The sequence below is a fragment of the Scomber japonicus genome, chromosome 21, assembly GCF_027409825.1.
Source record: "Scomber japonicus isolate fScoJap1 chromosome 21, fScoJap1.pri, whole genome shotgun sequence".
NCBI lineage: Eukaryota > Metazoa > Chordata > Actinopteri > Scombriformes > Scombridae > Scomber > Scomber japonicus.
In genome coordinates, this window is record NC_070598.1 from 2,576,900 (window position 1) to 2,590,312 (window position 13,413).

Below are 13,413 nucleotides of genomic sequence, written 5' to 3' on the forward strand. Positions count from 1 at the left end.
CATAATTTAAGAGATTAAATGAAATAATGAGCATGACAATACCTTTTTGAATTATATAGAGGAATATCAACAGTGCACTATAAATGAAAAATCACAGCCAGTGATTTAATGGAGACTAGTGAGACAGAGATACAACAAGTGTAACTGAGCCCTTAGATTTATAGTCATGCCACAGAATGTACTAGAACACTTGACCCTTAGAATATAAAACCTTGAAGTTAAAGCAAATATCACTTCTGTAGTTTTACTAGAATAAAGTTCCAGTTCACTCTGCTGAAACCAAAACTTGTAAAAGTGGAGTGATGGTATGATGAGATATTGACTGTATGAATCTGAATGACAGCAGAGCAGCTGAAGTTCATGTCTCCCAAACTACTTTGAATTTATTCTGAATGGATAACGCTGCTGTAGAGTGGAAACCTTGTTACTCCATATTTTATTTTGTTTTCTGACAGTGACCATAATGATCAACTTTAAGAGAACGACTCAAGCTTTGTGTCATATTCTGTCGAGCCAGAGTTGTTTTCTTCCATCATTGAGGGCCTCTTTTCGCTCAATGGACCCTGGGTACTTTCCCAGATTGCTCGTATGGTAGATCTGACCACAGAGAAGCTGCATGTTTCTGCCTGATCCACAAAGCTTCATGATGACAGTTTTCAGTATTTTCCATCCATCCATCCATCTTCTTCCGCTTATCCGGAGTCGAATCGCGGGGGCAGCAGCCTAAGCAGGGAAGCCCAGACTTCCCTCTCCCCAGCCACTTCGTCCAGCTCTTCCCGGGGGACCCCGAGGCGTTCCCAGGCCAGCCGAGAGACATAGTCTCTCCAGCGTGTCCTGGGTCTTCCTCGGGGTCTCCTACTGGTGGGACGGGCTCTGAACACCTCACCAGGGAGGCGTCCGGGAGGCATCCTGATTAGATGCCCGAACCACCTCATCTGGCTCCTCTCGACGTGGAGGAGCAGCGGGTCTACTCCGAGCTCCCTCCGGATAACTGAGCTTCTCACCCTATCTCTAAGGGAGAGCCCAGCCACCCTACGGAGGAAGCTCATTTCGGCCGCTTGTACCCGCGATCTTGTTCTTTCGGTCACTACCCAAAGCTCATGACCAGAGGTGAGGGTAGGAAGGAAGATCGACTGGTAAATCGAGAGCTTCGCCTTTCGGCTCAGCTCTCTCTTCACCACGACGGATCTGTGTAGAGTCCGCATTACTGCAGACGCCGCACCGATCCGCCTGTCGATCTCACGCTCCATCCTTCCCTCACTCATGAACAAGACCCCGAGGTACTTGAACTCCTCCACTTGGGGCAGGATATCATCCCCGACCCGAAGAGTGCACGCCACCCTTTTCCGGTTGAGGACCATGGCCTCGGATTTGGAGGTGCTGATGCTTTCAGTATTTTCTTTATGCAAAATTATAGTGTAATTATTCTTAATGTAACATTGTTTTTATTGCAAGCCTATCCAGTATTTTTTAGATTTTTACAATATAATATTCCTCATTTTACTGAATTCTACGTTATATACAAACAAGGTATCCAAACACACAAAAACAACTCATTATTGTACACAGAATATTTCTACTCTCTGAACTCATCCCTCAGTCCCAAACAGGTTACAACAATCCATGTATAATGTGAAATAATAAACCATGAAAATCACTAAGTAAAAAGAAATAAATTACTCACATGATATAACTCATTCACAGAACCTTTAATAAATGCATATAATAGCATAATAATGTTTTCAGAACAACATGATAGAACAATTCAAACATCTGGCATGAGATGGGGTTCCTAGTTATTTAGGATATGAAGGACTAACAAGCAGGTAAATGTAACAGCATTGTAAATATTCATAGATAAAGCAGCCTTCTGTGATTTTATACTAAAAATGTTAAATGATTTGTTTCAATGTGTGTAAGAGGAAGTTACTCAAAAAGTTGGGGTTTTTTTTTTTCAACATAGACAGCTTTGTTGACAGTATGGAGACGGGGGTTTGTCTTCCTGTTATTTAAACTATGCTGCCTATGTGGTTTACACCTCGCCACGGAACATATAGCTCATGCTGTCTTGCGGGGAAAAAAACAGATCATAGGTTCCACTCTTCTTCTCAGAAATGTTTTGTTCTTTTTTTCCAGCATGTTGCACACATAAATGTTATTGTCAGTACTTGTAAATCCAAAAATATGATAAAACAGTCTTGGCATTATCGATACACTTTTAAACAAAATTAACATCAATACCCTTTTTTCCCCTCCCATCCTCCCCTTAAACATGTATATCTCAATATAATATATATTGTATTAAAATATTATTATGATGTACACATATAACAAAATGTCACGTTTAATGGCAGGCCTGGACTGGGACAAAAATTCAGCCCTGGACTTTTTGGTCCAGACCGGCCCACTACAATCCATGCTCAGATACTGTGCCAACTCACGTTGATGTACATTTAAACACACAAGCCCTTAATAACAGTAGTATACTGAACAATATCCCTTATATTCTGGAGACTTGAATAGGCTTAAATTTTAACTGTTATAATGTGTAATATGTAAAGCATCATAGGCTACATATGTGTTATGTTGTTAGATCAATGTCCTTCATGAACAAATTGGACTGTGGGCACAAAGAAATTGTGAAAGAAAGACATGTTGACACTTAAAACACTTTAACTCTGGTGACCTGATTTGAAGGAAGTCATTATAGGTAGAAATTATCAAAAATTGTGAAAATAGCAGATCTACATGCTCAAACCACATTACAACATGTGAGTTGTAAGCTTGCAGATTTGCAATTATTTGGCATCCTTTGATGAAAATAGTGGTTAAGTGGTTAATAAAAGCAACTAATCAATTAATCAGTATAGTATATGAATATGGTTATTGTTTTCCAATACTTTAGATAACTAGATTTAGGCCTAGTTGTAACACACCACACTATGCAGAGTTTGCTGTTTATGTTAAGTAAAGTTACTGTCTATGAACTTCATAGACAGTTCAGTAACCGTTCTGAACATGTAATGAGTGTTAATACACACCATGCTGCAGGCACACACCTTCTGAAGACTGTATCATCACTTCCACATGGTGGAGTCTTCCTCACCCTGCTCCTGCACCACCATGACAGCGGGAGCCTCACTTGACTCATTGTCCGACACCTGCTGCTGAGAGGGACCCACTCCTGAAGCCGCTCCGGCCACGCTGGCCCCCGCAGCAAACATTTCTGAAATGTTTTTGCTCGTAGCAGCGTCGGTTGCTAGAGCTTTTCTTTTTTTATCTCTTCGTTTTTCCGTTCCGTCTTTTCGCTTTTTAGCCGCATTGTCCATTTTGTTGTAGTAGTATCTCTCACTACCTCTCATCTGATTGCTTGTTATCAAAGGTGATTGGACGTTTTGGGGGGGGGGGGGGGTCAAGGACCAGCGTGGGTGGGACTCCTGGCCCTCTGTAGCCTATCATAGGGCCACTGGGCCATGGTATTCTTTAGACAGACAAGCCAATGGGCCTCTAATGTGTCTGCAGGCTGCAGCGGAGCTCTGTGGGCCGGTGCATGTCTCTGCCCCTGGGCCGGGAGAGTAACCATGGCAAGGCGCAGCAAAAACTAAATAAACAAATAAAAAAAATTAAAAAAACGGCAGCCACCGGCCCATTATTGACCGGCCCACCGGGAAAAGTTCCGGTACTCCCTATGGCCAATCCACCCCTGACACACACACACACACACACACACACACACACACACACACACACACACACACACACACACACACACACACACACACACACACACAGAGGGCACTTTTTAATACGAGTCAAAAAGGGCAGGGGCTCAAGCTCCCCTAGGGCTCTATGTGTGCACGTGCCTGGATCTGAAGAGTTTTGCTCAGGGATGACACTCAGCAAGCTGTCCAATCACAATACGATCATTTTTTATGGAATGGCTAATTAATAATTTTTTTTAACCATCTAAATAATAAAATTCAAAACAAGAAACCGTTTAAGGATCATTGACATCTTTGGTGTTGAACACCTTTTATCCTAGAATTAACCTCATTCTAACACAGATTAGTATTAGACATCACAGTACAGCGTACCACAACGCTGAAAATTACAAATCAGCACTTTCTGAAAATAATGTTTATGAGACATGTACTTTATGGGTGTGTTTAATCAGGTTGTCATTTTGACCATTAAACAAAAACAAAAAAACTATCTTTGGCATTTATCTTTTTTGTTTAGTTTCGCCATCCAACCAGCTCAGTCTTTGTCCTTTTTTTCTTTTTTTTTAATTTCTTTTTTAATTTATATTCTCTTTTTAACTTCTGGGTTGGGTGGTCAAGCTAATACCTTGGTTTGGCTCAGACCCAACGGGCTCAGACAGGAACCTGCTGCCAAACTAGAAAGTTTTATATTATCAAAGTATGATCCATATTATTAATTATTTAGGTTATTATTATTATTATTATTATTAGTTTATTACCATTAAACAGGGGTGGATTGGCCATAGGGAGTACCGGAACTTTTCCCGGTGGGCCGGTCAATAATGGGCCGGTGGCTGCCGTTTTTTTAATTTTTTTTATTTGTTTATTTAGTTTTTGCTGCGCCTTGCCATGGTTACTCTCCCGGCCCAGGGGCAGAGACATGCACCGGCCCACAGAGCTCCGCTGCAGCCTGCAGACACATTAGAGGCCCATTGGCTTGTCTGTCTAAAGAATACCATGGCCCAGTGGCCCTATGATAGGCTACAGAGGGCCAGGAGTCCCACCCACGCTGGTCCTTGACCCCCCCCCCCCCCCCCAAAACGTCCAATCACCTTTGATAACAAGCAATCAGATGAGAGGTAGTGAGAGATACTACTACAACAAAATGGACAATGCGGCTAAAAAGCGAAAAGACGGAACGGAAAAACGAAGAGATAAAAAAAGAAAAGCTCTAGCAACCGACGCTGCTACGAGCAAAAACATTTCAGAAATGTTTGCTGCGGGGGCCAGCGTGGCCGGAGCGGCTTCAGGAGTGGGTCCCTCTCAGCAGCAGGTGTCGGACAATGAGTCAAGTGAGGCTCCCGCTGTCATGGTGGTGCAGGAGCAGGGTGAGGAAGACTCCACCATGTGGAAGTGATGATACAGTCTTCAGAAGGTGTGTGCCTGCAGCATGGTGTGTATTAACACTCATTACATGTTCAGAACGGTTACTGAACTGTCTATGAAGTTCATAGACAGTAACTTTACTTAACATAAACAGCAAACTCTGCATAGTGTGGTGTGTTACAACTAGGCCTAAATCTAGTTATCTAAAGTATTGGAAAACAATAACCATATTCATATACTATACTGATTAATTGATTAGTTGCTTTTATTAACCACTTAACCACTATTTTCATCAAAGGATGCCAAATAATTGCAAATCTGCAAGCTTACAACTCACATGTTGTAATGTGGTTTGAGCATGTAGATCTGCTATTTTCACAATTTTTGATAATTTCTACCTATAATGACTTCCTTCAAATCAGGTCACCAGAGTTAAAGTGTTTTAAGTGTCAACATGTCTTTCTTTCACAATTTCTTTGTGCCCACAGTCCAATTTGTTCATGAAGGACATTGATCTAACAACATAACACATATGTAGCCTATGATGCTTTACATATTACACATTATAACAGTTAAAATTTAAGCCTATTCAAGTCTCCAGAATATAAGGGATATTGTTCAGTATACTACTGTTATTAAGGGCTTGTGTGTTTAAATGTACATCAACGTGAGTTGGCACAGTATCTGAGCATGGATTGTAGTGGGCCGGTCTGGACCAAAAAGTCCAGGGCTGAATTTTTGTCCCAGTCCAGGCCAGGCCTGGTGTGTGTGTGTGTGTGTGTGTGTGTGTGTGTTTTAAATAACATTAATAAATTCCTGTTAGGGATGTAAAAAAAAAAACAAAAAAAAAACGGCGGTACAAAGACTATACCCATTTCTTGTAATACGGGGTTGTTGTGTGTATCCGTTGCGGCTCCGCTCGGTCACAGAGCCGCCAGAGAGAGAGAAAGAGGGAGAGAAAGGGGGGGATAACTGAGGAGACGTGACAGTGGAGCAACTTGAACCTGTGAGTTATGGTTTAACTAGTCTCCGTCCACTTATTCAACGTGTTTAAATATGGGTCATATTTCAGAAAAACGCTCTATTTTAGTCAATGTGTCAGCTTCTATCTTTGCTGGACGTCGGAGCACGACGCATCTATCAGCACAGCACAGAGCAGATCGTGCGGGACAGGAAATCGTGTACAAAATACAAAATAAAACACCGGGTTAATTTTCAAAATAGAATGCACCGTGTTTACGACAGATCATATTTCCTTCACTACAGGTCTGAAGTACAGCTCCGAGGTTTAGATATAAAGTTTATTGTGACTTTGCTACTACTGTGTGGGCTAACAAAATAATAATAATAACAATAATAATAATAATAATAATAATATAGTAATTTCAGCATTCTGGGGATATAAGCTGTATTATTACTCATGTTGACAATCATTTGTTGACACAAAATAAATGGCAATTTCATATCACTTTCACCTACAGGACACACAGCTAAGTAGTTAGCTTTCTATCAGCACTTTATTTTTTAATTTTACATTAATTTCCATATTGTGTAAAGGACCGAGAAAAAAAATCAGCATGCACATGCTGCCCTTTTCTGACTTTGAGCCCCTGCCTCTCTATAATCATGTGCACGTCCCTGTTCAGATCAGTTTTAACGTTAGATTCATTCTGTGGAGTTTTGTCTGGATAAGCAGTGTGTGCCATGATGCCATAAAGTCTCTGATCTCTTAATACACAGTGACCTTCACATAACAATCAGTCCTTCAGAGCTTCCATAAACCATGATTCTATAAACCATGCTGCTATGCTAATGATATATTTTTCTCTTGTGCCATATTAGTCCTACTTAAATATTTTCAGTACTTAATGATCATTTACAAAGTTGACTAATTTTGTTTTGTTTTGGGTTTTTTTGTTAAATAATTACGATTGAAGACTTTAAGTGCAGATGTATTGTTCTTATTCTTCATTCCTGTAAAGTAAAATGTTGTGAGGTGATCAGTCTGTGATTTACAATAAACCCTTCAGCATCAGAAAATGTTATTTCACTTTCAGTTTTTATTATATTTTAAGCTATTCCAGACTTAATGCATGCAAGCATATAAAATTTCAAGTTACAATATAATTCTCAAGCACCAAACCACATATACAGTCTATATATATATTACACGCCCCACAAAAACATGCACACTGTAGCCTCTTCATTTATTTCATTCTTGTCTGCTTCATGATCATATTATTTACAATATAATATGTTTTTCTTTGTAATTTTAAAAATCTTCAATTAACACAGCCTTCAGAAGCTGTCCTGGTTTCATTGATTATTGATTAGATGTGATTCTGGTTCCACATCCCATACACTGTACCCACTGCAGTAGTCAGTCCGTTAAGTATTCTGAGGAACTGATTAACACGTGCCAACAATGCATCCATAAATGTAAACATGTTATTGCCTAAGTTGTCTGGGTTCACATTTTGTTCTTTTGCGACAGCCTGAACTTCTTGATACATGGCATCTGTGTAGTGTGCCCCACCATTTCCAGCAACCATGTCATCGATCTTCTTGATCAGCTCCACCACTTGGTTTCTGTCACTGTTGGTGTTGTCAAAGATGTGGAACCTGCTTCCACATCTCTGGATGACTCGTTGGAGGCCTGGGCTGCCATCACGTACATACTCTTGTATGGTTATGTCTCCGAGTTCATCACCACGGGTAAACAACACAATCATGTACTGGTTTGCATTTGAACCAAACAGCTCTTGCAGGGCTTCCACTGAGTTTTTCTCTTCAGTGGTGAATCGACCAACTGTGATGACCAGCAGGAACACATGAGGACCAGGACTTGAGAGTTTAACACATTTCACAATTTCTTCTCTGATGAGCTCTGGAGATTTTGAAGTCTCCAGGATCCCTGGTGTGTCTACTACAGTAACTTCTCTGTCATCCCAGCGTAACACGTGTTTTTCACAGAACTGAGTCACTGACTCAGACCAGGGACGGGATCTGAAGCGCTTCTCTCCCAGGATGGTGTTTCCAGTAGCACTCTTTCCCACACCAGTTTTTCCAATCGTCACAATTCTCAGATTAGGACCTGAAAAAAAAAATCAGAACTTCTCTTTAGCTCTATGTATAAATGATTTAGTGAATCAAACCACACTTAACCCCAAATTGCTCCCGTTGCTGTGCCAACAGTGTATGAATGTGTATGATTGGTTAGTTTCCCCCTGATGAGCAGGTTGGCACCCTGCGTGGTAGCTCCTGCCATCAGTGTATGAATGTGTATGAATGTGTGAATGAGACATGTGTAATGTAAAAGCGCTTTGAGTGGTCATTATGATAGGATAATAAGGAATAATAAGGAAAAGTGATATATAAGTACAGTCCATTTACCATTCACACTAACCACACAGTTAATAGAATAGATTAAATAAAATAATTGCTTGAAATGTCACCTGCAGGAATTGAAGCCATCTTTTCTCAGCACTGTTGTCAATGAATGTTTAATATTTGTTCAAGATATTGTTTATTTATACTGTAGCTTCACAGTTGACACGCCCCACAATATTTGCAGGTCTATATAAACAGGTGTAGACCAGTGATTCCTGCAGATAACACACAGCTTGTCTCCTATACTGTACTGCTCTGGATCTGAGGACCATGTCTGACAGTAAGTTTGACCATGATAACTTTCTATACAGCATGATTGTTGTTAATATTCTGATTGCTTTGTTTAAGTAAAACAAATGGACTGTACTTATATGAAACAGCACAGTCTTTTAGATAATCAAAGGAAATTTCAACACATAAAATGTTTTTATTGTATTTATATAAAACTCTATTGTGTTAGGTTTTCTTTCAACTGCCGTCCAGGGGACTGAATTTCTTTTGAAGAAAACACTAATATCTCCTATCCTGTGAAAATTGAGACATATGAAAGTTATATATATGAGGTCACATTTGCCCCAAACTTGTACTAGTCAAATGAGGACACAGGAAAGTTATTTTTTTCACAATGAAACCCTGACATGTGTTTGTTGGTGGTGTAGGATGGTGTTTCAAGAGAGGAGGTGCAGCAGATAGATAAAGTGAATGAGACAACTGGAAAACCCCAGGGGACTTCATAGTTGTGCTGCTGTTAAGATATAAACCTGAAGAATCTTACCCACTCAACTACTACACCATGGCGGATTTATTCTACTACCCGAGAAAACTGGCAACAAATATCATGCTATTCAACAAAAGGTAAGGGTGAAAGATTAAAGATGTAGATGACCTAACATACTAAATTTTAATGTATTATTATTGTTATTATAACACGTTATTACACTAAAGATAAACTGGGTCCAAACCAATCTTCAACAATGATTCTGCCCCTGTATTATAGGTCTGCTGAACAACCACACACTCAAATGGAGATGGAAAATCCACAATCTTTCTTTGCGGAAGGTATGTGTAGTGATGGTTAATAAATTCAACCAGATATCATAACTGAGAGGAGGTTTATAGCGCAGGCAGTACTTGTATTGTTCTCGATTGTTTTAATCGACTGACAGCCCTAGTCTGAACAGTTGTGAATTATTATAACAAACTTAATCTTTTTGTTTCAAACCAATGCAGAAAATCACTCTGACAACAAAGTGAACCTTGTTCTGCTGGGAATGTACGGGACTGGAAAGAGTGCGACTGGAAACACAATCCTTGGAGAGAGAAAGTTTGAGTCAAAAACCAGCTCAATGCCGTTCACCACAAAGTGTCAGGCAGCAGAAACTGTGATAAACGGTACACGTGTGCGTGTCATTGATACTCCAGACATCTTTGATGATGAAATCAAACCATCAGTTAAGTACCATCATGTGACACAGTGCAAACAGCTCTGTCAGTCAGATCCTTGTGTTTACTTACTTGTGATACAAGTTGGCAGATTCACAGATGGTGAGAGAGACATACTGAGAAAGGTTGAAGAAGCTTTTGGTCCCAGAGCTAAAGAACAAACAATCCTCCTGTTTACTCGTGGAGAAGATCTGCAGCGTTCAGGCCTAAGCTTGGAGGATTTTGTGCAGGACTGCCAGCCTGAACTCAAGAACATAGTTAAACAGTGTGGTGGGAGGTGTGTTGTTTTTCAGAACAAAACCTCACTTCAACCTCAAGTAACAGAGCTAATGCAGACAGTGAACAGGGTGTTAAAAACATGGTAGAAACAATAACTGTGCATGTACCTTGTATTGTGCAGTTTAATTAAAGGTACAGTGTGTAATTTATGTTGTTTTAGCGGTCCCTGTAAACACTCCGCCGCTCATCCCTTTCCAAAAACTCTTTGACGCTACGGTGCCTTCGGGGACAAGAAGCTATTTGAAGTTATTTAACTTTAGCGACATAATGCTAAACAAAGCATACGGTAATGTTATTGTAAAGTTTTGTGTTGTTAATAGCGTGATATCGCTGGCAGGATACACGTTTTATTATCCGTCTGCAGAGTAAAGTATCGGAGGTTAGAGGGAGAGGAAGAGGGACGGGTAGGGGTAGAGGACGTGCAGCTGCAGGCAGGGCCAGGGAGGAGAGCAAACACCGGCAGCAAGGGATGAAGTGGAGGCTGGAAACCCTCCAGAGGGACCGGAGGGACACGACTGAGGTTTGTATCGTTATTTAATTATATTCCTATCTGTCCTGCACGGTATTAACAACACACAATGATTTTTAGATAGTAGCTCTGTGCTTTACATTACTGTAGTCTATTTGACGTGTTATCAGTGTAACGTGAATCATTGTAAACATCAGCTACACTACTGAATGATTATATAAATACCATATAGGACCAGTATCATATATATTTTAATTTGTTTAATTAAAATGATTGTTGTAGACATGTTGGAAAAAGCTGGACAGCCCACAGTTCATTTTCTGCACTGATTTTACCATATATCCAACATAATATGATGAAACTTATAACTGAGGAAACCTTATGTGTTTTTCCTGTGTTATTTTTACAGACAGTTCTTCGAGGGATGATCTTGGGGGAGCACAGGCATAGACTGTATAAAAGAAAGCACAGGCAGCTCACCGGTGAACTCAGCCAGGGTTCATTTTCAAGGCCACGATGATGCATCAGTGTAGACATGGGCTGTGTCTCAATTCCGACCCAACTGCGATGCTGCATCCTCGAAGTACGCGGCCTTCTGAGGAACCTCCGAAGGCTGCATCAACCGTTGTTAAATGAGACGGTCTAGCCTTCGAGGCATTTCCTGGTTGCGTCACCAGTTGCGTCACCAGCTGCGTCACCAGATGCGTCCCCAGCTGTTCCCGCCCATAAGACGAGAAAGACGCCATGACCGAAAAGACGGTGAAAAAGCTGACAAAATTATAAGAGAGAAGAAAGGAGAAGAATAAAGGACAGGAGAAGAAAGAAGGAAAACACACAAGAAAGAAAGAAAGAAAGAAAGAAGGAAAACACACAAGAGAAAGAATAATAAAATAATAAAAAATCTATAAATAGTTTCTGATGTAAATTTGTAAATAGTTAAATGTTAGTAGTAGTTATATTTCATTCCTTGATAGAAAGAATTGTATATTGTATTTAATAATTATTTTGATAATAATTGTACATAATTTTTATAATTTTCTTATAATAATCTGTAAATAGTTATTTCTGATGTAATTTTTGTAAATAGTGAAATGTTTCATCACTTGATAATAAAAGAAAATATTTAATCCCTTGTTCTTCCTGAACAGTAGCACTTTATGCAACCCTGTTATAAATTGTACTGAAGTTGTAAATACTAAATGGAATAGACGTGTAACAATGAACAATATTTTTTATTTAATAACAACATAAAACATCAAAATCTTCACAATCAAATAAAAAATAAAGAAAAATCATAAATAAACACAGTTCATAAATAAAATCAAATTAAACACATCTATATAGATGTATATTTATTTTTCTATTACTTTTTCCAGGAGAGAGAAGAGCCTCTCCATCCTGTCTTTCCCCTCCTGCTCCCTCCTCTCCTCTGCCTCATTTTGCCTTCTCATGTCCTCCTTTATGAGGTCAAGGAGGTCATCCTCCCTCCTCCTCTTCCTCCTGGGCCCTGGCTGGTCCTCCTCCTCCTCCTCCTCCTCCTCCTCTTCACTCTCCTGCTCACCCACTGCGGCACTTGGCCCTGGTGTGTCCTCACGGATGGAGGCAATGAGGACAGGGGGGGCAATAGATGGCCTCTGCCCCAGTACCTCATCCATGAGGACAAACCACGGCCAAGTGCCAGCAGTGGGCTTGCCGCTGGCCCTCTCCCCTGTCCCTGGATATTTGCAATCCTAAGGCAGTGGAAATCAATCATGTCAGCAATTTTCAGCAAAAGTATTTAGTAACAGTAAAACTAATCCAAACCTGTAGGCTACCTACTTTATATATATTTTTTTAAATTGTCCCATTTTTTTTGGCCTGGTAGGGCTGGACCTTCCCCTCCAGCCCAATCTTTTCCAGTATTGCTCTAAACACAGAGGAAAGCAAGAGAAAAGGTAAACACAAGATCACATCAACACAGGGATGCAAAGATGTACAAAAATGGACATCAGCCTTACCTCCATCCCGCCGTGGCGGAGTTTTTGGCCCCCGTGAATAGATGGTCATTTTCCCCTCTTTGTTTAATCAGGAGCTCGGTTTGCTCCTTGCTCCCTAAAACAAAAATAAAACAAAATGTAATGTAAAACATGTTTTTTTAAGTCAAGTAATAAAATATAAGTAATTAGTAAAAGTATAAAAGTATAAGTAGTAATAAGTACAAATAATTAAATAAAACAAACCAATACTTACACTTGAATGAAAAGTCTTCACCTGTTGGTGTCGCCATTGTTGTGTTTTCGCGGCACTGAACAGCGCCGCGCAAAGGATCTTGGGATCTGGGAGGCCGCGAAGGATAGTAGCGATGCATCCTCCAAAAAGAGGGAAAAGAAGGCCGCATTTCAAGGCTGCATTTGAAGGAGTCTTCGAATTGGGACAGCCTTCGCGCGGCGTTGTGACGTAATCGGCCTCTAAATGCGTACTTCGAGGATGCAGCCTCGCAATTAGGACCAGATTGGGACACAGCCTTTGTGCCTCACCTTTCACTGGAGTACCAGGAGTGTCGTGGTGTAGCCTACTTACAGTAACTGTGTGGACATTCCTACAGACCAGGAGAGGAAATACTGTGACCAGGATCGTGCAGATTAAAATATGGGGATGACAACTGGAGTACCGTTATGCTGCTTATAGACATTTCATCTATGGACACTACAGCATGTTTCTGTAGGCACTGGTTAGCCATCCCCAGCTGCTGTGTTGGAGGATCAT

The 13,413-nt window shown here is 40.5% G+C and overlaps 2 protein-coding genes and 1 long non-coding RNA gene across 3 annotated transcripts; 1 reads left to right on the plus strand and 2 right to left on the minus strand.

Annotated features, from left to right (window-relative positions):
* Nucleotides 1–7,417: 7,417 nt before the first annotated feature.
* LOC128382783 (GTPase IMAP family member 4-like) lies at nt 7,418–8,561 on the minus strand. The gene is made up of 2 exons (XM_053342791.1): nt 8,543–8,561; nt 7,418–8,181 (listed from the first exon to the last, which is right to left on the minus strand). Exons 1-2 carry the CDS (start codon nt 8,559–8,561, stop codon nt 7,418–7,420), a joined length of 783 nt encoding a protein of 260 aa, XP_053198766.1.
* A 709-nt stretch (nt 8,562–9,270) lies between these two features.
* Nucleotides 9,271–10,285, plus strand: LOC128382785 (GTPase IMAP family member 7-like). Its single transcript, XM_053342792.1, has 3 exons — nt 9,271–9,332; nt 9,475–9,536; nt 9,708–10,285. Exons 1-3 carry the CDS (start codon nt 9,271–9,273, stop codon nt 10,283–10,285), a joined length of 702 nt encoding a protein of 233 aa, XP_053198767.1.
* Nucleotides 10,286–12,514: 2,229 nt separating this feature from the next.
* Nucleotides 12,515–12,990, minus strand: LOC128382187 (uncharacterized). Its single transcript, XR_008323692.1, has 3 exons — nt 12,898–12,990; nt 12,666–12,759; nt 12,515–12,574 (listed from the first exon to the last, which is right to left on the minus strand). It is a non-coding gene; the product is annotated as an uncharacterized LOC128382187 (long non-coding RNA).
* Between the last annotated feature and the right edge of the window lie 423 nt (nt 12,991–13,413).